The sequence below is a fragment of the Athene noctua genome, chromosome 1 (assembly GCF_965140245.1).
Source record: "Athene noctua chromosome 1, bAthNoc1.hap1.1, whole genome shotgun sequence".
NCBI classification, from domain to species: Eukaryota; Metazoa; Chordata; class Aves; order Strigiformes; family Strigidae; genus Athene; species Athene noctua.
In genome coordinates, this window is record NC_134037.1 from 238,210,735 (window position 1) to 238,235,707 (window position 24,973).

At 36.3% G+C, this 24,973-nt stretch overlaps 1 protein-coding gene across 8 annotated transcripts in view; it reads left to right on the top strand.

The window, feature by feature from the left end:
• SUPT20H (SPT20 homolog, SAGA complex component) overlaps positions 1–24,576 on the top strand; it is a 34,887-nt gene extending 10,311 nt beyond the window's left edge. For 2 of the 8 annotated variants that reach the window (XM_074914013.1, XM_074914029.1), the window contains exons 7-24: positions 73–176; positions 693–809; positions 925–978; positions 1,775–1,914; positions 3,176–3,332; positions 3,408–3,464; positions 5,380–5,451; positions 6,433–6,590; positions 8,782–8,814; positions 10,872–10,989; positions 13,064–13,172; positions 13,371–13,532; positions 15,280–15,592; positions 16,638–16,792; positions 19,151–19,206; positions 22,834–22,939; positions 23,482–23,609; positions 24,439–24,576. In XM_074914013.1, the coding sequence (XP_074770114.1) occupies positions 73–176; positions 693–809; positions 925–978; positions 1,775–1,914; positions 3,176–3,332; positions 3,408–3,464; positions 5,380–5,451; positions 6,433–6,590; positions 8,782–8,814; positions 10,872–10,989; positions 13,064–13,172; positions 13,371–13,532; positions 15,280–15,592; positions 16,638–16,792; positions 19,151–19,206; positions 22,834–22,939; positions 23,482–23,609; positions 24,439–24,576 (2,177 nt within the window). The other 6 variants (XM_074914021.1, XM_074914077.1, XM_074914049.1 and 3 more) reach the window with 6 other exon arrangements.
• The last annotated feature ends 397 nt before the right edge of the window (positions 24,577–24,973 follow it).

The window sequence follows — 24,973 nt, forward strand, 5'->3', positions numbered from 1 at the left end:
GTTTTAGATTTCACATTGTTAAAGTTTGAACTTGAAAGGCAAAGAAAAGCAATATGTTTTGTTTAAATTCAGATTCTGAGACCATTCGGCTGCCTTATGAGGAAGGAGAGCTGCTTGAATATTTGGATGCAGAGGAACTACCACCTATTTTGGTTGATCTTTTAGAAAAATCTCAGGTTTGAAAGTTTTGTTTTTCAAAAAGAACTTAGGTTTTGTACCCAGATAGACCTTTGTTTGAATGCTTCACATAGGTGATTCCAGCCACAAGATGTAAAACACTTGTGGATTTGAAGCTCTAATATTTAATGCACCAAATATATATTTTATTGATATATAGGAAAAAAAATATTGGGGAGGATGGGATAGAAGAGAAATTGCTGTGATTAACGCTGCCAAACAACTTCAGCTCTGTGCTCTAGCAAAATGTCCTTTGTTCTTTGTCATTATGAAATATTTGGCATGGAATTTTCTTAAAACTACATTGCTGGCATGTGAAAACACTACATTTGAAGCTTGTATTTTAGGTATGTCTGGGTATGTAGTAAAGACCACTGGTCTGACAAAATAAGTGGTTAGTTTTATTCATAGTATCACTGAATTTTATATGATATATCACAAATTTATTTTTGGAGGCACTGATTAAGGCAGATTGGTAAATATTTGTTTATTTACAAGGTTTTTTTTTCAACTAGGTTAATATTTTTCATTGTGGATGTGTCATAGCAGAGATACGTGACTATAGGCAGTCTGGTAACATGAAATCTCCAACATACCAAAGCAAGCACATTCTTTTGCGTCCTACAATGCAGGTAAGTAGTGTTTTAAGTAATTCTTCAGGGTTATGGTAGTTCCTAGACTGGATATGAAAAACATAAGAAATCTTATTTAGTTGAAAGCTAATTACCATTATGTCATCTTCCTCAGACTTTAATTTGTGACGTGCATTCAATAACAAGTGACAACCACAAATGGACGCAGGTGGGTTAGCAGTTATCTTGAAACTTTACAGTGATACGGTAAATACAAAATAGAATAAAATAAAATTTATTTAAATTACTTATTCATTTAAGAAAGTCTGATAAATACAACTGATTATATTTTTAATCAGACCTTAATTTTTTGGTAATGCAGAAAATGACAGTATTGAAGTTACTCTTAACTAGTTTACCTTACTTCATTAATCTTCAACATACAGCCCCAGAACAGCAGCTGGAGTCTAATGACACAATTGCTCTTCTAGCATCATTTTGCTATTGATACTGTTACAGTAAAAAGAATCATAAGTAACTACAGTTGTACAGTTTAATTAGTTAAGTGCTGAATAGCGTGGTGTACGTGATGTGCTCATTTGTGTTTCAGACCACAATCATGCTCAAATCCATTTCAAATTGTAACCTAAAGTCCCAGGTAGATCATCTTTAATGGCACTGATTGCCGGTAAATCACTACAAATCACTGACAGAAAATGGATTTCATTGCCATTAGTACTGTGTTTAAAACAAACAAAAAAAAGCAAAAAAAAAACCAGAACAAGCCCCCTAATTTTCAGAAGGATTTCTTTTCCTGTCGGAAACCCCATTCAAAGCTCGAACTCATAATAATGATTAGTGATACTTAACTGTTGAATATTTTCTTTTTTTGACTATCCACACTCAATTTTTTCAGTTTACTTCAAAATAATGTGCATGTATGTGTAGGTATATATCAACTTATATCAACAGTAGTGTAAAAGTCTTCATATTTTTACATTTATTAATAGCTGTGTATATTACAGGAAGACAAACTCCTACTTGAGAGCCAACTTATTTTGGCTACAGCAGAGCCTTTGTGTCTTGATCCTTCAATAGCAGTGACCTGTACTACAAACAGACTCCTGTACAACAAGCAGAAGATGAATACTCGCCCCATGAAACGGTAGTTTTTAGTGTGAAGTGTGTTGAGACTGTTTTTCAAATTTTATGAAGGATGTCAGAAAAAAAATACAGTAATGCTTTATGTTAGAATTTTGCTTCTCGTATGTAATATCTACTTAAATATTAGGAATATGAGGAACAGTCAAAAAACTAGATCATATTTTTAAGTGCTCAATATTGTACTGTATTTAAATTTGTAGAACTGTAATATGCTTATTTTTGTATATCAAAAGAATGTGTATATAATTTTCTTACCATAATACGTTATATTGCAGTTTTGATTTTGTACTTTTTTTGCATAATTCAGATGTAAGCTGAGTCAGATGGCAGCTCAGTAATGTAAAATTTATAAATGGATATGTTACATGTTGGTCGCTGATTTGTTAAAAGCTATGTACAAGCTTAATCCTGAATGAAGAAATCAAGGGAATTATTTATGTTTCACATTCAGGCTAAACAGAAGTGTAGGAGCGTTAGAATCTTAGAAAACTTAAAACTGAGGTGGAGTGCACCATATACAAAACATTGAGAATCTTTAACTTTTGTACATGGTTGCTCACTTTCTTCCACAAAAGCTATAAAAGGTTCACATTTGTTCTACCAAAAGAGTTGTATTCACTCTGCAGAACGAAAATATAGTAGTGGTCTGTCAGAATTCCTGAAGTATTTTGAACTAGATTTGCATTAAAATACTGTGCTAATGTACAACCAGTGGTAATGTCTGAAAAATTGTAAAGCGTGAAACTGATCGAGCTACTGTTAAAATTAGAGCTTGGTGGTCAACAAACACTCAACTAGAAAAATAGACAAAGATGTTTAATGAATGCCCAGAGCAGCATGAATGTACCAATGGGTTTGGCTTGAGACAAAGAATGGAGGATAGTTACTGTGTTTATAACTTTATGCTTGCATAAGCAGTACACAGATCTTTTGACAGAAATGAAATCTCTGATAATATACAAATATTTTAAGTTTGGCAACTTTTCAGTTAGTTACTCATTTTGACAGTGTGCTTCAATTACGCATTTCAAAAATAATCCCATTCTTAGTGCTGAAACACGTGAACAGAATACTAGTATTTTTTTTTAAATATGAAATCAAGGGTTTGAGTTGTCCAGTGCAATCCAGTGTAGCCATTTTAAATTAACATTTCAAAACTTGTCTTTTAATCTCAATTTAAGTAGCATTTCCCTGCATTTTTTTTATGTTTATACACAGTCAGTGGGGATTGTTACACAAACTTATCTGTCACTTTACCATAGGTGCTTCAAAAGGTACTCAAGGTCATCTCTGAACAGACAGCAGGAAGTAGCTCACTATTCAACTCCGCCTCAGCTCAGACTACTTGACTACTTACAGAAAAGAAAGGAGAGGAAAGGAGCCCAGCAGTATGACCTCAAAATTTCCAAAGCTGGAAATGTAAGTGTTTGGAGACATAGGTGCATATACTTCTAACTACTTATAATATATTAATACTGGTTTTTCGTCTTCCAGTGCGTAGATATGTGGAAACAGAACCCTTGTTACTTGACTGCACCTTCTGAAGTGGATGTAAGTCCAGTTGTTACCATTAGCAATTGCATTAAACATTTTATTGTATGTAGAAGTGACTAAAGAGTATCCAGTATCAAAGAATGACCTTTAAAAAATGGGAGCAACTTTAACATTTAAAATTATTTCTCTGTATGTGAAGTATAAACACAAGCTAAACCATACAGGAATACTTTACAATTGTAACATGATAGTTTGAGAGATACACTGCAAACAGATCTTTAGTACTGTTCATCTGTGGGTTCAGTGAGCATGTCTATTTGAAGTTGTCTGATAATACAAAAAATAGAATGTATCATCAGTAAGTTCGCAGATGACAGCCAAGTTAAGCGGGACTGTCGATCTGCATGAAGATAGGGAGGCTCTACAGAGAGACTTGGCTAGGTTGGGTCTGTGGGCCAACTGTAACGGGATGAGCTTCAACAACGCCAAGTGCCAGGTCCTGCACTTGGGCCACAACAACCCCCTGCATGGCTACAGGCTTGGGCAGGTGTGGCTGGAGAGCTGTCTGGAAGAAAAGGATCTGGGGGTTCTAATTGACAAGCAGCTGAACACAAGCCAGCAGTGTGCCCGGGTGGCCAAGAAAGCCAACGGCATCCTGGCTTGGATTAGAAATAGTGTGGCCAGCAGAAGTAGGGAGGTGACAGTCCCCCTGTACTCTGCACTGGTGAGGCCACACCTGGAGGATTGTGACCAGTTTTGAGCACCTCAGTACAAGAGAGATATCGAGGTGCTGGAGCGAGTGCAGAGGAGGGCAACGAAGCTGGTGAAGGGCCTGGAGAATAAATCCTATGAGGAGCGATTGAAGGAGCTGGGACTGTTCAGTTTGAGGAGGAGAAGGCTGAGGGGAGACCTCATCACTCTCTACAGCTACCTGAAAGGACATTGTAGAGAGGTTGGTGCTGGTCTCTTCTCACAGGTAATTAGCAATAGAAAAAGAGGGAATGGTTTTAAACTGCAATAGGGGAGGTTTAGACTGGAGGAAAAACTTGAGGAAAAAATCTTTCACAGAAAGAGTGATCAGACAGTGGAATAGGCTGCCCAGGGACATGATGGAGTCACCATCCCTGGATGTGTTTAAGGGTCGTTTAGATGAGATGTTGAGGGATATGGTGTAGGGGAGAAGTAGGGCTGATGGTTGGACTCGATGATCCCAAGGGTCTTTTCCAACCTGAATGATTCTGTGAAAAGAGGTAAGGTAATTATTTAAAAATTAAGTCACTTCTCAAATTGTTAGAAATTTTTCTTTTCTGACATGTTATGATACTCTAGGACATAATATTTTTCAACAGTTTAACTTTTTATACAGAGAATTCCAGTTGGGAATTCTTCTGATGGCTCTGAACGTTCTCTCGGGGGCATTCACATTCTTGGTTTCTGCCACTGCCAAAACACATACTACTAGCGTTACAGAAGGGACTCAGTAGACTAGACAAGATTGTAGCTTTGGACTTAAAAGGGCTAGCAAGAGTGTGCATTACACACTAAATGATGCTGTAAGTTTGTACAAACCTTCTCTCTCTTTGAACTTCAACAGTCTTGTACCTGACCTAATCAGAGTCTTTAGGAGTTAACTGGTATTCTGAAATTTCTTAACTATTCCTCATCACAGGCAGTGATTTCAGTCTGTAGTCTCAAGCCGTGTTTCACACTTCCGTTAAGTTTAACATAGCAAATACAGTGTAACAGAATAAATGTAAATTTCTGAAGGTTCTTAAAGTTATTTTTTCTGAATGTGTAATACAAAGAGGGGACACTGTACAAAATACCAAGCTATCTTTCTCTGTTTCTTGTACTTGCCTTTTGACTATCATGTCAGCCACTCTTAAAAACAAGAAGCAGTGCTAGACTGACTTTAACTCTGTCCCAATATGACTGTTGTTCTTTCTCTTCTGATATCTCCATTTTCTTTAAGGTGGAAAAATATGCCAAAGTGGAAAAGTCTATCAAGCCTGATGACTCACAACCAACTGTCTGGCCAGCACATGTGAGTAGTTTAGACCTTTGGCCAAACTGCTCTATCTCTAGTTAAAATGTCTCTTATTCCCACATTACTCTGACTTTGTTGAAATAATCTTCCCTCCCCTGATTTCATTAATCTTCCATGGGTTATACAGACACAGAAGGCTTACCACAGATACTTAAAATTTCATACAGTGCAGCATGCATATGATCAGTCTTGCAATTTCCTCAGGTTTTCCAGAAATACAGGGAAAAGCACCTTTAATCTCCCAAGTAACATGTGCTGTTTCTGTACAGTAAAGAAAGCATAATAATTTCCAGGGAGCAGTACTCTGCTCAGCAAATTACTTTGTTTACTCAGATACTCAGTTTAATGGAAAAGAAGTTCCGTTAAAATCAAAATGTTAAATTTGGAAAGAGATTAATTAATATTAAATACCCCTTACAAAAAGCTTGCTGCAGTATTTAAGTAGAACCTTAAGGATTTTGGCAGAAATGACGTGATTTGATAAGCAGTAGTCATTTAATATAATTAGCCATAACTAAATTCATTAACTCTTTGTAATTTCAGAGGCAAGATACTATCTTTATTAACAGCATCAATCATGATGTCTTTGTAGTTTCATATTAGCAAAAAGTAATACTTTCCCATAGAACTTAATCTTCATCTCCAACATTTTACTGGGAACATTTTATTTACATTGTCATAATTTATATAAAACTGTTTCTGTATTTGTTTACCCAGTTTGCCTTTCCATATCTAACATGATTGTTTAGGCTTTGCAATGTTTTTGTATTTTTAAGACATGATAAATGTTTTTTTTTTTTGCTCTTGTCCCTTTAGATAATTTCTTCTCAAATTAATTTAATTTTAGATAATGCACCCCTTTATAGAGTGTTACTTACCTTTCTTACAGAGTGTTTCTTATTGTATTATATAGAACTGGCACATTTTACTAGCTGCTTCTGTTATCACTTGTTTGACTTGGTTATTGTGTCTTTTTAGGAAATAAAAGATGATTATGTGTTTGAATGTGAAGTCGGTAATCAGCTTCAAAAAACAAAACTGACCATTTTTCAGTCTCTTGGCAATCCCTTGTATTATGGTAAAATTCAGACACTCAAAGGTGATGAGGAAAATGACAACCTATTAACTCCATCACAGTAAGTTACATATTTTTTTAAACGGTGATGTGATAGATGAAGACAAGTGTTACTTACCGTTTTCAGTCATAAAAATACTCCAGAGCTGGAAATCGAATTTAAGACTTCTGTTTGAAAAATTCGGCTAATGAATCTAAAGAGTTTTTTTAACTGCAACAAAAACAAAATTTGTTCAAGCAACCGTCATATCTTAAATGTACTTTTATGTTAAACCTGCATGTTCTTTTACATTAAAGATATATTGTAAAATATCAAACAACACCCCAAAACTAATACCACCACCCCAACGAAAAATAAAAAAACAACCAAAAAAACACAACAAAAAACCCACTGAAATTGCAGAGACACTGTTAGCACTCTTTTTGTGTTACTCATAATTTTGATTGTTGATGCTGTAAAAACATAAGACTTGATTATACTATGTTTACCCTTACACAGAGAAACTTAGGCTAAATAAATCATGAAGAAAAACATGAAGCTTTGTCATTTTGAATTCTTTTGAATCTGCTATTGTCGGCTGTGGTTCTACAAAGATTCTCTATTCTTGGCTCTTTTTGTTGTGTGTACTAGACTCTTTGTATGAAGGAACATGTGCAGCAGAGTACACCTTATAAATTTCAGTAAGACCAAGAGCAGTTTTCCTGAGCAAGCTTCAGTTTTGTTAATGAAAGTTATTTTTATTGTCTAGTATGTAATACCTATCTTACTATTTATTAAATTTTTAAAATCTTCTTAATACTCAGGATATTTTATCCCTAGACTGAGCTATTTACTGTTTTTTTTCCATACTGTTGTGGTTTAACCCCACCTGGCAACTAAGCACCACACAGCCACTTGCTCACTCTGCACCCCCACACCCAGCCCAGTGGGATGGAGGAGAGGATCAGAGGGGTAAAAGTGAGAACTTGTGGGTTGAGATAAAGACAGTTTAACAGGTAAAGCAAAACAAAATTCATTTACTGCTTCCCGTCGACAGGCAGGTGTTCAGCTGTCTCCAGGAAAACAGGGCTGCATCACAAGTAACAGTGACTTGAGAAGACAAAATGCCATCACTCTGAATGTTTCCCCTTCCTTATTCTTCCCCCAGCTTTGTATGCTGAGCATGAAACCATATGGTACAGAATGTCCCTTTAATCAGCTGTCCTAGCTGTGTTCCCTCCCCACTTCTGCACCTCTATCCTGCTTCCCGGTGGGGTGGTGTGAGAAACAGAAAAGCCTTGCCTCTGTGTATGCACTGCTTAGGAGCAGTGAAAACATCCCTGTGTTATCAGTGTTGTTTCCCGCACAAATCCAAAACATAGCCCCTTACCTGCTACTGTGGAGAAAATTAACTCTATTCCAGCCAAAACCAGCACACATATTAGTGCTGATTTTCCTAGAACAGCAGTGCTAGAATACAGTTGTGTAATAAGGCTGGGAATTAAAAGGATTTACAGGTGTTAAATGCCTGGGTTTTTTTTGGAAATCATTGCTGTAGTCCTTTATTTTTAAGACATTACCAGTTGATGTTCATAAAAATTTGGATACTTCCTCATTAGAAAAATGTCATATGAAGTGAAAGGTGCGGAAGATAGGATTTTTGAGCTAGAGAAACAGAGAAAAGGTCTGTAGTGTTTACAGAAAAAAAAAAATCACTGAAGTAATAAGTTTGCAAGCCATAAGTATTACATAGAAGAGAAATGCTTATTTAGGAGTTCTGGAAAATCATGAGGAATCAAAATTTGTATAAGTAAAATCAAACAGTGGAAACTAAATGTATGTTATAATATTACGGGTAGGGCTGGTTTTGATATACCCACAGGACACTTACGTTTATATTTCAGTGTGAGTGTAATGATATGTTGTTTTATACATAACTTTTCCTTTTTACAGTAGCAATTCTGTAGCAGTTATTTTTGAGAGTATAAAATACAGAACTTCTGTATTCTGCCTTTTGCTTTCTAGGTAATTTACTCTTAAAGGGGAGACCATGTTAGACCATATGTGTATACTGTATATATAGTCATGAAGCCAAGTTTGTATTTCCAGGACTAAATAATACCCAGTCGATTCAATGGATAGAGTATCCCTTGTATTTTCAGCAGGTCTGAAAAAAGAGCAGCATTGACATTTGTTTGAAGTTTTGTGATTATAAAAACATGTTTTTAGAGCAATTCATGGCTGAAAATGTATTATACATTTTACATTTCAGGTTCCTTATTGGTTCGAAGACTGATGCTGAAAGGTAAATTGATATAGTATGTACGACCATTTGGCTTGATGCCAAATAATGAATTTTGTTCCTTCTAGCCATTATGACTGCTAATGTTATGTTATGGAAACGGATGCAGAGCAGATGAGGAAAATAAGAGGAGTTAATCATCACAACAAGAAGTAGGATACAGTGTGCAGTTTCTATAACAAGCAAGGAAGAATAGAAGAAAGTAAATACATGAATACAGCTTGTCCCACTACATAAATTTCAAGCATGTTAGTTATTTGCACAATTATTCTTGACTACACAGGTAATGATAAAATTCTGAGAGCACTTAGCAGGAATTTCCTCGTGACATTTTGTATGGTAAATTAGCATTCATAGAAATTGTTCATTTGAACTTTGAAGTGTTATCTAGGACTTAGATATATACAACTTAATTTTGTGATGTGCATTACCTGATTCAGCTTTCTCAGAGAAGCAAGGAACAAAACAGTTTTCTGGTGTATTTTAGTTGTAGAATGATTAAGAGTAGCAATTTTGGTATAACTGAGGCAGTAAAATTGAACCTCTTTGAGATTCTTTGAATGTGTGTCAGTGTGCATGACATTGGGTACCTGTTTCTTTATGCATATGAGCACACAGCCTTTAAAAAGCAATCTCTGTCAAAGCCAGTTGTGTGTTTGTGCCTTCATAGGAGACCTCGAGGTGATGTAAATGCCATAGCTCTTACCCCCACACCCTCTTACGCACCTGGCAGGGAGATGAGTCCTTGGTTTGAGCAAAAAGCAATAATAATGTATTTTGTTTTAATAGATAATTTAGATCAGTAAACTCTTTGGTTTTATTCTGTCCTGTCTCCTTTGTGCTGATAGAGACTTCTGCTGTCTGTGCTGTCAACTGAATTGGGGGATTGGTTGGCTGAAAACTAAAACGGTGATAATACAGGGGTTTAGTTTTAACTGGGATTGATTTCCTGATCATGTTTGTCACTGGGTTGCACAAATCCTTCTATCAGAATAAGCAGCTGAGTTTGAGGGACTGGGACAAGAAGAAACAGTAGGAGGAGGAGGGCAGGACCACCTTTTTGAATACAGTATATTTTATTACTCAGATTATACTGTAATTTTAAGGCAGTCTAAAATCTGATTGCTAAAAAAACCCCACACTGTGTACTTTCCTCTGCCGTGTATCTTGCGGCCCTTGCTTATATCTGCATTAGTCACATAATAGCATATTGAATCAGTGCTATACCAAAATAAAGCGTAGTTCATAGCAATTAGGTGTAAGCTAATGGAAATATTCCAGCCGTTTTTCACTGAGGTTCAGTCTGCCAGAGTATAAGTGGCAACAGGTCTTCAGTTTGATTTTCTGCAAGGTCACTTTGTATAAATTCTGCTCATGTTTGTGAAATGGTATGCCCTGAACCTAGTTCTCACATTAGTAGAGATGTAGTATTTGATTTTGTAGAACAGTATTTTAAAGTCGTTTGCCTGATGGTATCGATGCTTTAAATTCCTGGATACATCCCTGCTCGTTAGTCTCATAGAGTAAGACCTGGCTGTTCTGGTGCTCAAAGAAGAGTGATTGCTTTTGCTGTGGTTCTCGGATGTTCAGTATGGACCTCATAGTTCATCCCTTGCTTTCAGAGTCCTCATCTGACATAGCCCTCAAGTTAAAGGAGGCTTGACTGTTTCACAGAGAGCATAAGCAGAGGACACAGCATTATAAAAGGTTGTGGACTCCTGTGAAGGGAATAGAGTTCCCGTTGACCAATAACCCAAAGAATTTTGAGAAGGGAACTGTTCTGTCTATGATTTTGCATATTCCTTCAAAGGAGTGTTTCTTAAACAAACCGTATTTTGCTTTAGAAAAAGACAGTGATTAAAAGTTAAAACAGCATAAATCTAAGAGCCCGGGACCATAAAGTAGAAAGGTATATAAAGATATAGATATGTTTTATATGCGTGCATCTATTTTACATATATACATACCTAGGTATAAAATATATTACTATGTAACATACTCGTATCTACTTTAGAAGTTGAAAGTTGTTAATCTTTATATGCCCTCATTGTTTGTTTCAGAGTGGTGAACCAGTATCAGGAGTTGGTACAAAATGAAGCTAAATGTCCTGTGAAAATGTTTCATAATTCAGGTGGATCAGTCAATCTTAGTCATCTTTCTCCAGGGAAGGAAATGGAAGTGAGTTTATTGAGCCGTACATATCTTTTTATTTGCACTTGATTATTGAATTATTAGAATAGTTTCTCTATCCACACTTAAAAAGTAAATTAATCTAAAAGTTTCATTCTGAATTAATTTTTAAATGCTGTATTATCATAATCATTCAATACGAGCATATTGAAAAAGCTAGAGAAAAGCACTCTTGTTTTCACTGTTCAAATGTCTTTTAGCCATGCCTTTTTTTTTTTTTCCCCGTATGAAATATAGTTAGGTCCAGGGTTTTGTTGTAGTATTTTTCCCTCTTCAGATAAACTTTTCACAGCCTATTATAGTAAAATGCAGCTATGTGCTTTTACAGGTCAGTAAACAGTAAGCAGATACAGTACCTGAACTTTTTACCTTTAGAAGTCATTAAAATTATTTTCTCTTTACTTTGGAGAGGAAAACTTTAAAGTTTTTGGTGGTGTGTTTTTTTTTTTTTCCTGCGTGCATGTGTTTGCATGCACACATCCGGTAGAAATTCCTGCATTCTCAAATTCTCATGCTTGTGGACATTGCCTTGTGTTTTACTTGCTGCTTCTGGCTTGCTTGGTCAGATTCAGTACTCTAGCAGTGAGCTGTATTTAGACTCCTACTAGTAAATGAACTCTTGTCTGTTGGGCTATTTCCTTTGCTACTTCTTTTCCCTAAATACCTACTTTTAAACTGCAACAGCACTGCTCTGAAAGAGGTAGTTCTTGGTGTCAGTTACAAGAACAGCATGCAGAGGCCAGCAACTGCAGAAAGGAATATGAATGTTTCTGTTGGTGTGTATCCACATATATATATATACATGTATGTGTGTGTGTATATATATATATATAAAAAAATCATAGAATAACTGAGGGTGAGAAGGTACTTCTGGAAGTCATCTAGTCTGGCTCTCTGAGACCTCACCGAAAGCTGGACCAGAGTTACTCAGGTTATTGTATTTAATGATCTAGTCCTCTTTCAAACGGGGCGTCTTTATTTTCAGAATGAAGAAAGCAGATTTCAATAGTAGAAGAGAAAGGTAGTCCTCAGAATCTTCCTCAAAAGTTTCTTTTTTACATTGCAAGCAATTAGAAACACGTAGAGGGAATGTCTCTTATTACTGAGAATCAGTGGAAGCTAAGCTTTCCAAAATGGTTGATTCTGCACAACGCTGAGGGCTCTGATCTGTTAGCCTATGCACATCTAACTTAGGCTTCAGCATTAAATACTCCATTCACTATACTGACAGCCTCATTTTCTAGTTTCAGCAGTTTGGGGACTGTATGTTTAGTTAGACATTACTTTCATTTATGGGATACCTGCTTTATAAAGAGATATAGACTGTAACTGTAAATGTGTTTCACTGATGAGTCTTGTGATGGTGTAATTCTATTGGAATTATGGATTTAGGGGCTGTTGTGTGTGACTGAGAACTACAGACTTGATTAGTTGAAGTTAATTTACGTTTACACAACCTGATAAGTAGGTTATAAGAATAAACAAAAAGGGAACACCTTTCCTCTAAAAAGATTAGTGAAGTTCTGATGTCACTGAAGTCAGTGGGAAAATGTGTATTGATTTCTGTACATTCAGGATTTCCCTGAATGTATTTAAATTCCTACTCCCAAAATCAGGAAATGTGATCCTGTTTGCTAAATTAGTCTTGGTTGGAAATGGCAAATATATACAGATGGTGACTGAATGAAATTATATCAATTTCTCAAATAAGACCAAATTTTCCTTTTATTTAAAGTGCATCTGTCACTTGCGTTTGTGAAAATTACTAAGAATGATTTCAGAATTGCAGAGAAAAGTGAAACTCCTCAATTTAAAAAAAAATTTTTTTTTGCTCAGTTTAAATATTACCAGCACTTTCAAACTGCTTCTTGATGGTAAACATTTTATCTAGTTGACCATAGGTTATGTTTTTTAAATAAATAAAAATAAAAATCTGAAATGTTTGAAGGGAATTTTGTTGTGGTTGTAAGAAATCTAATACAAACTAGTTTAATTGTGTTTTCTGTCAAATATGTAAAGTTCACATTATTGCTGTGGTAGTGTTAATTTTTCTTTCTCCTAGCAGCCAGAAAGTATATCAGGCTCTGTTCAGTCTTCAGTATTGGGGAAAGGTGTAAAACACCGACCTCCTCCCATCAAATTACCTTCAAGTTCAGGAAGTAGCTCTTCAGGTAATTATTGACTTGGGCATTTCCTTTTTATGTGTTCTGCCTGTTCTAAAGATTTAATTTTTAAAAAGTATCTTATCTGCAAAAAGAGCGTAATTTTTTTTTATTTCTGATGATGCGATTTTTGTGAACAATATAGTAGCAAATATTTGAGTTAATGTACTCACAGAACAATAATGTATTTTAATCATGCCTTTTCAGGTAATATTTTTAGTTCACAACAGTCAAGTGGCCATCTAAAATCCCCAACTCCTCCACCTCCTCCTTCTAAGCCTCCTGGTCTTTCTCGGAAACAATCTATGGATCTTAATCAAGTTAGCATGCTCTCTCCAGCTGCCATGTCTCCTGCGAGCTCTTCACAAAGTGAGTCACGACCTAAATTCTCCATTAAATCTTAGGCTTTTGCATAAATGCTTCCTGAGATAAACTTCATAACCTGTGGAATGATGAAACTTAAGTGTACAGCGTACCCTAAATTGTATAAGTTGTGCAGCTTTAGGCAGGTCTCTTGTTCACTGTATGTATTTTATGTTTACTGTAATGTGTTTGTTTTTTCTGTATATATGTATGCACCCTCTGTGTATACGTTTTAATACATTTTATGCAATTAGTATGATCTCATTTATGAAAGGCTGATAGATGATGTGATGAGATAAAATTCCAAAGTGTAGTTTTTTTCTTCCAGTGTAAAAACAGTATGTTAGATCAGTTTGCCTTTACATAATTTAAGCATCTGGTTTTTTAAATGTTATAGGAGCTGGTGCAGTTGTATCTCTATGTATGTATATAATCTGATCAGTCCCAAGGTGGTGATACAATAAACGATAAGATGATTTTTTTAAAACACTCCTACACTGTTTTACAAATCATTGCTGATTGCAAGTGTGGTGGTGATGCTGCTGATGATAGCACCATATTCTCAGGTGTTAAAATGTAAATTTCAGTAATAAGTGACATCCTAGTTTAAGTATTTTCATTAACACTGACAGGGTCATTGTAATCATAGCTATAGATCATAAACATTTTTTAAAGCGTGTATGCGTCTTGAGACATTTTGTGAACAGATTTGTACAAAGAGAAATCATAGCTGCAGTTTTTCAGCTTTTTAAGAACAATTGTATACTGCACATTCCAGTATCCTGCACAGTATTAAAATATGCTTTTTGCATTAAATAATATAAAATCTGGATAGCTCAAAAGGTGTAACTTTTCTGCCTTCTTGTTTTGCACAAAGAAAAAAAGAAAACTTAAAAGTTTTCTTCTAACATATTTACTCTTTATGTTAGTGCTATGAATTGTGTAAATCTGCTACACACAGTTGTTACTTTAAGGCTCTGGTCACAATAGCTGGACGTTCACATTTATTTCCTTTCTTTCTGCAGGACATGAAAGCTAAAAAACCCAAAAACAAAAAAAAAAAAAAAAAAAAAAACTCAAGCTTTTTGGGCGGCTTTTGTTTTTCTACTGATAAACTGTGCTTACTGCATCCACAACAAATACAGCTATATATGCTACATTTAAACAGAATTACACAGTAACTTTTAAAGATGCAGTATTATCCTCTGGTTCTTAAATACTAAATTAATTTTATTTGATCCAAATTTGGCAAATGGGAGTTTAGCTATCTGATGAGATTTAGATCAACCCCATGATTACTCAAGTAGTGTATGTTCTTTGTTGAATCTGTTGTTTTCCATGATATGTTTTTAACACAATGCTATTGTACAGGCAGTGTATATAGACTATATGTTTAACAGTTTAGGACAAAAACATTAATTAGGTTAAAATGGTCACTGAGGAATTGTTTTAAGTACTTCTGAATGGAGTTATGACTTAATGTACGATAAATTATGGAAGGACTTAATGGAGGGTACCAATCCTTGTCTATGGCTTAAGGAATTAAGCATGGAGAATAGGTTTTCTGTGCGATTATACTGCATCCTTAACAATGAGTGCGTGCTGCAACACTCGTGTCATGTAGAAATTAACACTTGCAGTCTGAAAAATGGAACAAATTGACAGTGCTAAATAAGATTCCATTAACCTTATTATACAAAAAGGACTGGCCTTTTATAACAAACTAGTACTTTTTATTTTTCTCAATGAGCAGGGTCTGGAACTCCTAAACCATCTACTCCTACTCCAACCAACACCCCTTCATCGACCCCACACCCTCCTGATGCTCAGAGCTCAACTCCTATTACCCCTTCTGCCACCCCTACTCCCCAAGATTCAGGCTTCACCCCTCAGCCCACTTTGTTAACCCCGTTTGCTCAGCAGCAAATGTCTCTGAGCCAGGCACTGCCTGTAATGACCATTCCTCTTTCCACCATGGTAACATCCATTACTACAGGAACAGCCTCCACCCAGGTCATGGCAAACCCTGCAGGACTTAACTTCATCAATGTAGTGGGCTCTGTGTGGTAAGTTTTTTGTTACAATGGTTTCTTAATTTGCATTGGATTGGTTGATTGTTGGGGTGGTGAGGTGGGGAGGGTGGGAGTGGTTCAGCATCCGTTAGGATAGATATTTTTCGGGATCTGTAGAACAATTATACGTAATTATAAAATGAAGAGCCACTAGAAACTATTTGTATTTTTGAAATGTAAGGCACCTACTATCAGAATATTGAAAAGGTCTATTAAGAAGACCTTTTGCTTTCAGCTTTTTGGATTATTATAGCTTAATTTCATAAGGCTTAACCTCAGTTTAAGTGGTTTCTGAGGTTTTGCTCTTAAAGTTTGAGAACTTTTTTGATTAATCAGAGAGGATGTGGAATATCATATGCAGACCACTCGAAATGTGGGAAGAGATTTGATATTAAAGTGCCTATGAATGAAAGGTTGTGGAAAGATTGCACATAAAATGCAAGAAAACAAATCTGTTTTCTAAGAATTTAATCAAATGTTGAGGTTAAAACATCCTTTGATCCGTAAAACTCTGAGGTTTAAAAAAAAAGCTGCTGTCAAGAATTGATTGAATGGTATAACTTTTTAGACTAAATTCTGTGATCGTTATAAGTCAGTGTAAGATACAATATGCTTCAATGCAAATATCAGACGTTTGAGTTATTCAGCCAAGGTGTTCGGCGGTTGTTCACTGTTGATTAGAGATAATTTTTTTTTTATAGTGCAAAAAGAAAACACAAATCTGTTCCTTAACTTTTTGTTATGATAGTACAACCATTTTGAAGACTGGTCTTTCAGTATTTCTAGAATAAAAGAACCACTAGTGTTTTATTTTCCATAAATTATACCAAAGAAAAAAGCCTGTATATACCGAGAATATGGATATCCGTATTTGGTATGTCCTAGGCATAACTATTTTTTAAGCTGTTTTGATGCTTTATCTATAATCCCATTTACAGCAAACAATTGATTCCCTTGTCATGAGACAGAGGGCAAAATTTAGTTACTCAGATTTACTTGTACCACTTGGGTTTGATGTGTTGTCTTTCCTCTTCTACAGTGGAGCGCAGACACTGATGAGTGGTTCAAACCCTATGTTGGGGTGCAACACTGGTGCCATAGCCCCTGCAGGTATAAATCTGAGTGGCATTTTACCATCAGGAGGTCTGGTACCAAGTGCGCTGCCTGCTGCAATGCAGTCTGCCTCTCAAGCAGGTTAGTGTGAATAAATTGAAAAGACACCTGTCAGATAGGGGCAGTGTGAAAATATATTGTGAGAGCAGTGGACAAAAGTGGCCATTTGTGAATAGGTGGTGTGTTTGATGGCTGGAGCTTCTGAACAACATACTTTTGCATTCAGAGTGTAGGCCGTGTTTGAGATTGGTTGGTTTTTGAGGAGCCAGGCTGGGAAAATGTTCTCTAAACCTGGATTGTTTGGCATGCTCAGTAGGAAGTTTGAGATTACACTCCAAATTCTATATGCAACTTTCATAATGGTGACTGCCAGAAAAAAGGCATGACTGAACTTAGAAAGAGGCCTCACTTTTTAAATGTGAAGGGTGTTTTGTCACTGGTTCTGTTTTACTCTAGTAAGATTAATTCGTTACTGCCTTCAGGTATGACTAAGTCTGTATGCCTTGGATATTCATTAAAGCAAGATTTAAATTCTTAGGTGGGTTTTTTTTTTAAGGTATAATAAAGAAAAAAAAAAACCTATTGTAAGATTATGGAATCAGAATGATAGAAGAGACTTCAAGATATCCATCCCTTATGCCGCGATGTAGTCAAATCTGTCTAAACCATAATGAACCAATGTTTATCTAAACTGTCTTTAGATACCTTCACTGAAGAAGATTCCCATCTTCCTGTAGCTGTTTGGAGTAGTTCATTATCCATACAGAATGTTTCCTTCTGATTACAATGCATCTCCTTAATTGCAATTTGAACTATTTTTTTTTCTCCTATTCCTTGCAGACATTAAAAATAGTTGTTCACCCTTTCTCTTTACCTTCTAAGTATCAAACATGCTGTCATGTCCCGCATTTGTCTTCTCTTTCTGATAGGTCGTATTTTTCAAAGCTTTCATAATCCTGTCACTCTCTTCTAGACTGTCCAATTTGCTTACATCCTTCTTAAAATGTGATAACCAAAACTGGACACAAGCCTGAGCTTGGCTGATTTACCACTGTGGAGCCCAGCAGAATAAATGCATCTCATCTCTTTCACAACATTCCTGTTAACATTTCCCCAAGTGAGGTCTGCCTATTTTTTATCTGTATTTTTTGCAACAGCATTACATTAACATAAGAATGGCTTGACTGGTTTAGGCCAAAAATCCATCCAGTTTGCCATTAGAGGATACTTAGGAAAGAGTTTAAGATGAGGCAAAAATGTTAAGTGAAACATCCCTTGTATGCAACTGTACCTCTTCTGGCAATCTACAGCTGTGAGACTTTATCAGCTGAAGACTATCCACATGGATCTTTGTGCTTAATATCCCATGCTAGACTTCCTGACTTTGGATTTATCTGATTGTTTTTTGAACCCATTTATATTTTTGGAATCTACAGCATCTTGTGACAGTGACTTTTATAAACGTAAACTGTGAAGAGGTTCTTTTTTTGTGTGTTCTATAGTTTGTGATATGGATGATTCAGATATGTTTGTGACTTGCTGTAATTTCTCGTGTCCTTTCTCGCTGTATAGACACAAAGCTAATTACTCGCAATTTTGTATGTGTTCATTTGTCTTTTTAATTCAATGTTACTGAATTTTGGACCCTTTCGTCAGTTCACTAAGATATCTTTTAATCCTAATTCTGTCCTTTCAAGCACTATCAACCTTTACCAATTTGGTGTCACAGATTTTTATATGCTGTTCTGTTGTCTACATAACAGATGGGAGTAGTGAGCTGAGCTAGGTCCATGGAAGACCTCTGGGGGTTCTGTTTGACACACACTGTTTTACTGGAGCATTTGTATCAGTTCTGTACCCCCATCATAGCTTACTACATGTACATTTTATTTTTTTTAGCATAGCTTGGAACAGTGCCATATGGAATAATGCCAAAAACTCTAGAAGTCAGATAGAGAAGGCAGAAGCCCTTGGGGGTGTGCGCAGTCACTAAGATTTTGGGTGCAATTGTTTTCTGTTACTGATTGAGAAAATGAGAGCCTGTTACTTCATGGAGTCCTTGGACGTTTCTGGATTTAGTGTACAAACAGTAAAACTTTTTAAATCCAGAAGAAGAATCATGGAAGAATAACTGCTATGATACTCTCCATTCACCTTTGTGTAAATGCATTAACAGGTTATGGATTGCAGGGTACAGTGTTTAGTAGCAATACAGATTTTTTGTTTAGTCAGCTCTCTCTTAACTTTGAATCTGGATAGCTATGAACTTGTCAACATTACAGAAAATGCAATGTTGTATTAAGTATAAAATTTACACTTGCCAGTTTTCCAACTTCCAAATGTTTAGAAGTAATCCCAGTGGAAAGGTGTATTAATTGCAGTACACATATTTAATTAAGTAAAGACTTCCTACTAATAAAAAGATGTTTTCTTTAACAGGCAGCCCCTTTGGTTTGAAAAATGCATCAAATCTTCGGCCCTTAAATCTTCTACAGGTAATTGATATACTTGGACACAATAATAATAATTTCTTCTATTTCTTTAGACATGTGTAGTGCTGCTTACTGCATTGCCTCCCACAGATCTTTGAAGCCAGTTGATCAGACAAACAATTTACTGCAAATTTTAATTGCTTGTTTAAAATGCTTAGAACAACGGAAAAAGCTACTTCCATAAAGATACCAGGTGGAAATTATATTCGTAGCTCACAACAAAGCAGCTAGTTCCCAGTAACAGTCTAAAAATGCTGACATTTGAATTCAAGAGATTAATCCTAAAATACAAACTTGTTTTCAGGATTTGTCTAAGCTTTTATTGCAAATCATTCTTTAAACTGAAGTTATGATTATTTTAAAAGTACAAAACAGTACAGTAGAATTACTCAGGAGTTACACGTTACACATTTTTTAGTGCCTAAAAGTCAAGCTCAACATGCACAAGTAGGTGCAGTAATAGCTTAAAGAGCTTGTGGTAATGGAAATAGAAGCTCATGTAAAATAGGTAGTTTAGAAGGTCTGTAAATGTTTTCTTTCCACTAAGCATATGTACAGATAAAAATGTGCGTAAGTTGCTTATTATGTCAGAGCTCCATTTAAAATCAGGGAGTTTGTGTAACTGGGTGAAACTCCTGGATTTTGGAAGTCAGCTGCAAGTTACAGGTGTGGAATTGCAGCTTCAGTGTTCCACAGATATTGCACCATGCTTCAAAAAAATGAGTATCAGTAGAAGATCAACTGTAGCTTTGCTACTTCCTCCTCCCACTCCTGTACACGCTCCAGAAACATGGAAAAGGGCAGGCACAGCAGGCAGTTATGCCAGAGTAGAGCTCTTCTATAAAATTAAATGTTTGTATTTGCATGATTTCCCCATTAAAGTACATCCTTTCCAGCTACCTCTGCAGCTCATATAAGCCAAGACTAATTTGGCTGAAATGAGTGGAAATGAACCTGGGGTAAGGGAGATGAATCAAGACTGTTTCACTTGAACGTTTTTCTGCATCAAACCTTGCAGCTTGTTGATTGGAAGCATCTATTAAAATTAAGTGGAATATTCTAAAAGTGAAAATAATACCCAGTGCTTTCGAAGACTAGCCTTTACATTTTCAGTAACAGTACAATCTCTACTTTTTACATTATAATAATAAAAATGTATTTTCCTGTGGAAATATGTCACTATAATTTAATGCAGGCTTGTTTTCTGAGCATAAGGATTTTTCACAAACAACAGTAATTATAAACTGGTTCATTTGAAAGGATTTTTAAAAAACCAAAACCAAACCTCCAAGGAGTACATCATTATCAAATGTCATGTTCATCCTAGGACAGTGGGAAACTTAGCAGTTTGATTGAATTATGCCTTTTGTTTTTAATCTTCAACAGCTTCCAGGTGGTTCACTTATTTTTAACTCACTCCAGCAGCAGCTGTCACAGTTTTCTCCACAGCAACAATCTCAGCAGCCTACAACCTGTAGTTCTCAGCAACAGGGAGAACAGGTGTGTGCTCACAGCCCTCAGTCTGGGGTGCATGGATGAAACAGTTTCTCCTATTCTCCCCACCTCTACAAATAAATGAGCCTTTAGCCAACAGATCTGAAGCAGAGGGGGGAGGAAGGTCTTCCTCCAAAACCTTCCCAAACCGCAAAGACTGCTGTGGCTTTGTTGCCATGGCTGGAGCTGGGTTATATTCCTTTATTTATGTCCTGTCTAGAAGAGCTATAACAAAACAACTGGCTAAGCCTTGTCTAACTCTGGCATGAAGAGAGCCAGCCCACTGTAAATCATCTTAGTGTTGTCCTGTTTATCATAGCTAGCAGGTACATCAGATGGAGAGAGGAAAAAGTCAGGATTACTACAGAGTAACTAAAACTTGTCACCTACACTGCTGTGAGTTGGCTTATGATCTTGATGCTGTACTTCCACAGAGTCATTCTCTTTGTACCAAAGAAACTACCAGTTGGCTTTAAAGCTGTCATCTTAAGACACATGCTCTACTGCTACCTGTAATGGGTGTTAAAGACTTTAATCACTGAGGAAGACCAAAGTCTTGATAGAGACCAATCTATCTCAAAATGACAAATTTTGAGTGGTTGGTTCTACTTGTGCCTAAAAATCTTTACCAGCACTAATGCACCAATTTGGGAAAACTAGCTGCTCTGCTTTTGTGTTCTTTATCTTTTGTCTTCCCAGACATGCAAGACTCCTGTTTACCAAATGGTCTCTACTGGATACTCAGTTTGTCGTAACAATTTTGCTTGTGCTACTGCAGACTGTTCATAAATAAGACGCCTCTTTCAAATGTTTTTATGGTGTAGTCTCCTGTGTCACAGGCTGTGTTCTGGAATGTGAGCCATTTCAATGAAAAACTTTCGGATTTGTTCTCAGAATCCAAATGTCAGTTACTAGTTGAATTACTGAAAAAAAAATCATGCAAGCTCATACTACTGGGTTTTATTTTCTAGACATTGAACTTCAAGGGCATTTACAGAAATGCTGATGTAAGCCTAGTCCTTCTTGTGGCAGAAAGTTCTTCTGGAGGAAATCAATCTGCATTGGCTAACTTGCCCTAAGGAACTTCTCTCTTACCACACATAGAATAAGACTAGGGTCATTAGCTAAAATGAGCTATCATGAATACTGGATTCCTTAGCTTTCACTAAGGACAAGAATGTATGTATTCACAGTGCTGTAATCTGACTACTTAGAAAAAACCTAAACCCCAAAAGACCAATTTTCTGTGCTACCAACAGAATATATACATTCTTGCCTCATACTTAGGGTTTTTTCCCCAAGTGGTGTTTCTGTGTCTTTGTAAATCTTTCTTAGCTGTCTTCATTGAGATGACATTGTCTTAATGTGCAACCTTTTGGACAAGTTTACCTGGTTCTTAGTGGCATTATTTTATATGGTTATTCTGAAGAAGCATTGCAACTTGTGCGAATGTATAAAAGCGCTTCTTTTTTCCTGACTGATAAGCCATGCAGTTTTTCTGAATTGCTTATATAATACTTTATTCCCACCTTATATATCAATGCATAATTTAAGTTCTAGAAGAGGTCATAATGCAGTATCCTTTGACTTCAGTAGACATTAGATCAGAGTCCACTAATTCATTCGAGTGATTGTTCTGAACTTCTCTGTTCTGAAAATAAAATTTTATAGCAGGGTTTGTATTTCTTATGACATTAAGGAGTGTGTGGCACAACACGAACATGTGAATGTAAGTTTCAAACTTTTCACATTTTGATTGATTAGGACCTTTGCATGTGGATGATTTCAGGTCTCACCTGAAAACTCTGGGGTTGGGAGTGGGATGGGAAATTGTTGTAAGATTACAACCACAAACTGTAGTCTCTGACTGCAGGAAGGTTGACAACTACATGGGACTTCCGCTGGGTAACAGGCACAATACCATTTCTGCCAAAACAGCTGTGTTGGGGCATTCAGCATCTGTTCATTCTACTTCTAATAGTGACTACATTATAGCCTGTAGCTACATGTACCAGAAGATGTAGAATTAAATGTTTTTAAATGGCACTTCAAAAGTTTGCCTTCACACTGGCTTTATTTACTTATTCATTGATACCAAAGTTTGGTAATAAGGATCAAGCTTTTCATTTTTGCTAGGGGTCTGACCAAGGTCCATCCAACCAAGATCAGGCATTATCTGCCCAACAAGCTGCTGTAATTAACCTGACTGGAGTAGGGAATTTTATGCAACCTCAAGCCACAGGTATGTGCTTGCTGAGCCTCCTTTCATAGTTAAGTGTGTATGTTGATAAATTCACACTGAAATGAAGTTTGGTCTTAAAGAAGTCTTACACTGGATCAGAGCAATTTACTATTTATTATCAGCACATGAACTGTACAAGAAATACTGGACTTCCAAAGCATGCACTTTTCTGCTTTGTTTGGCAGTTAAGTGTAGTAAATTGATAATATCACATGACACTGCCACACTTGATACAAAAGTAAAATACAGGAAACTTCTGTTCCAGACTTCATTGAGGAATGTTTCTTTAACTGTGTGCTTAACATCCAGTGTGAGAAACCTCTTTGTGTCTCCACAAGCACTTCATATTCTAATTATGTTCTAACTAACAAAGTATGTATATCATGTATACTTTATTCTGCACTGTTTCAAATTTGACTCTGAAACTAATTCTATTGATCCCCCTTTTCTGTTACACTCTATTCCTGTGTCTTCCTTCCCTGACCCTGACCAACTCAACCTGACCTCTTTGACCTGCCTGCTTTCCCCTTCTCCTTTCTTAGTGTTGTCTCAGCTTGGCTCTGCCGTGAACAGACCTGGGCAAAGCCTTCCTCAGCAGAGACTCCAGCTCTCTTCTGCCTTACAACAGCAACAACAACAAGCCTTGCAGCAGCAGCAGCAACAGATACAAGTAATCCAGCAACTTCACTCTGATTGTATTTAAAAAAAAAAAAAATTTAAAAATACAATTCTCAGCTCCAAAACCAAGTCTTACCCGTTTGAATTTTTTTTTTAAATAATGTCTTTATGGTCTTACAAATGAAAGAAAATTAATCTGGCAAACTATATCATGAAAGATTTAAAATCTGTGGTTCTCTCAGCTTGGAGCACTGAATTTATTTTTATTCACTTAAGCCATCCACCTTCCTGATTTGCTAACATTCAAGGAGTGCTTGTGGCACATATCTAAATAAGCTCTGCCAGGTGCCAACAGATTTCAAAATAGCATGAAGGTAAGCACCTGTAAATTTACAGTTCAGTACATGAAAGCAACAGCTCTGGCAAAGCATTCCTTTAGCATTCTGTCATTCAGATGCTTTTATGAAAATATTTTTAATATTTTTTAGCACAGTCTCCTCATTGTGATACATATAGAAACAATGCATACACTGAGAAGGTATTATGTTAAAAACATACTGTGTAACCCAAACATTCACTGAAGTTGCTGAGTTACTGCAGTTACTGCAATGGAGAGGAAGGGCAAAGAAACAAAGCTGTCCAAGTACATGTGTGAAACACTAGATATGCCCTCAGCAGGCTTCTGTGCCACTGGTGCTGCTTGACTGTACTCATTGACCCAGTACATAGTGTATTTCTGTTGTCAACCTGGTGCTTCCTCATTTTTTTCTTTCTTTTTTCACACCCCAACCCCACACCACCTTCCTCTCATTCTTCCTTACATGAAACAGCTTTATAGTCAACACTAACAAGCTTTTTCTCCCCCTTCTCCTTCATGGCAGCAGTTGCGATTCTTGCAGCATCAAATGGCTATGGCAGCAGCAGCAGCACAAGCAGCTCACCTGCGTCATCAACAGCATTCAGGCAGCCACTCAAAAAGTAAAAGGAAAAGAGGCACACCAGTCCCTCCAAAATCCTGAGACTTGCTTCCCCTCTCAGCCAAATAAAAATAGATTGACAGGTTGGGTTTTTCTCGAAGAAGGAGAAAGTTTAAAATCAAATCAGTGTTCTATATGACTGGTGGGAAAATGAACTTTTGACGTTACACTGAAATAAATGAACTGTTTTGGGAAGCCAGCCCTACAGAACTTTATAGATGAAATCTCTAAGCAGCTAGGGTTTGGTTTTCTTAAGTCACCTAATTTTTTAACAGAATGTTTTATCTTGTATTTTTTACCACTCAGCAGCATTGTACATAGTATAAGGGTGAAAAACATTTTAGAAAAAATGAACTTTGTAAATGTAGTATTGGTATTTGTTTATTTAGTATAAAAGGTTTGTGAACACTGTAACAAATACAATTTTTACAAATCCACT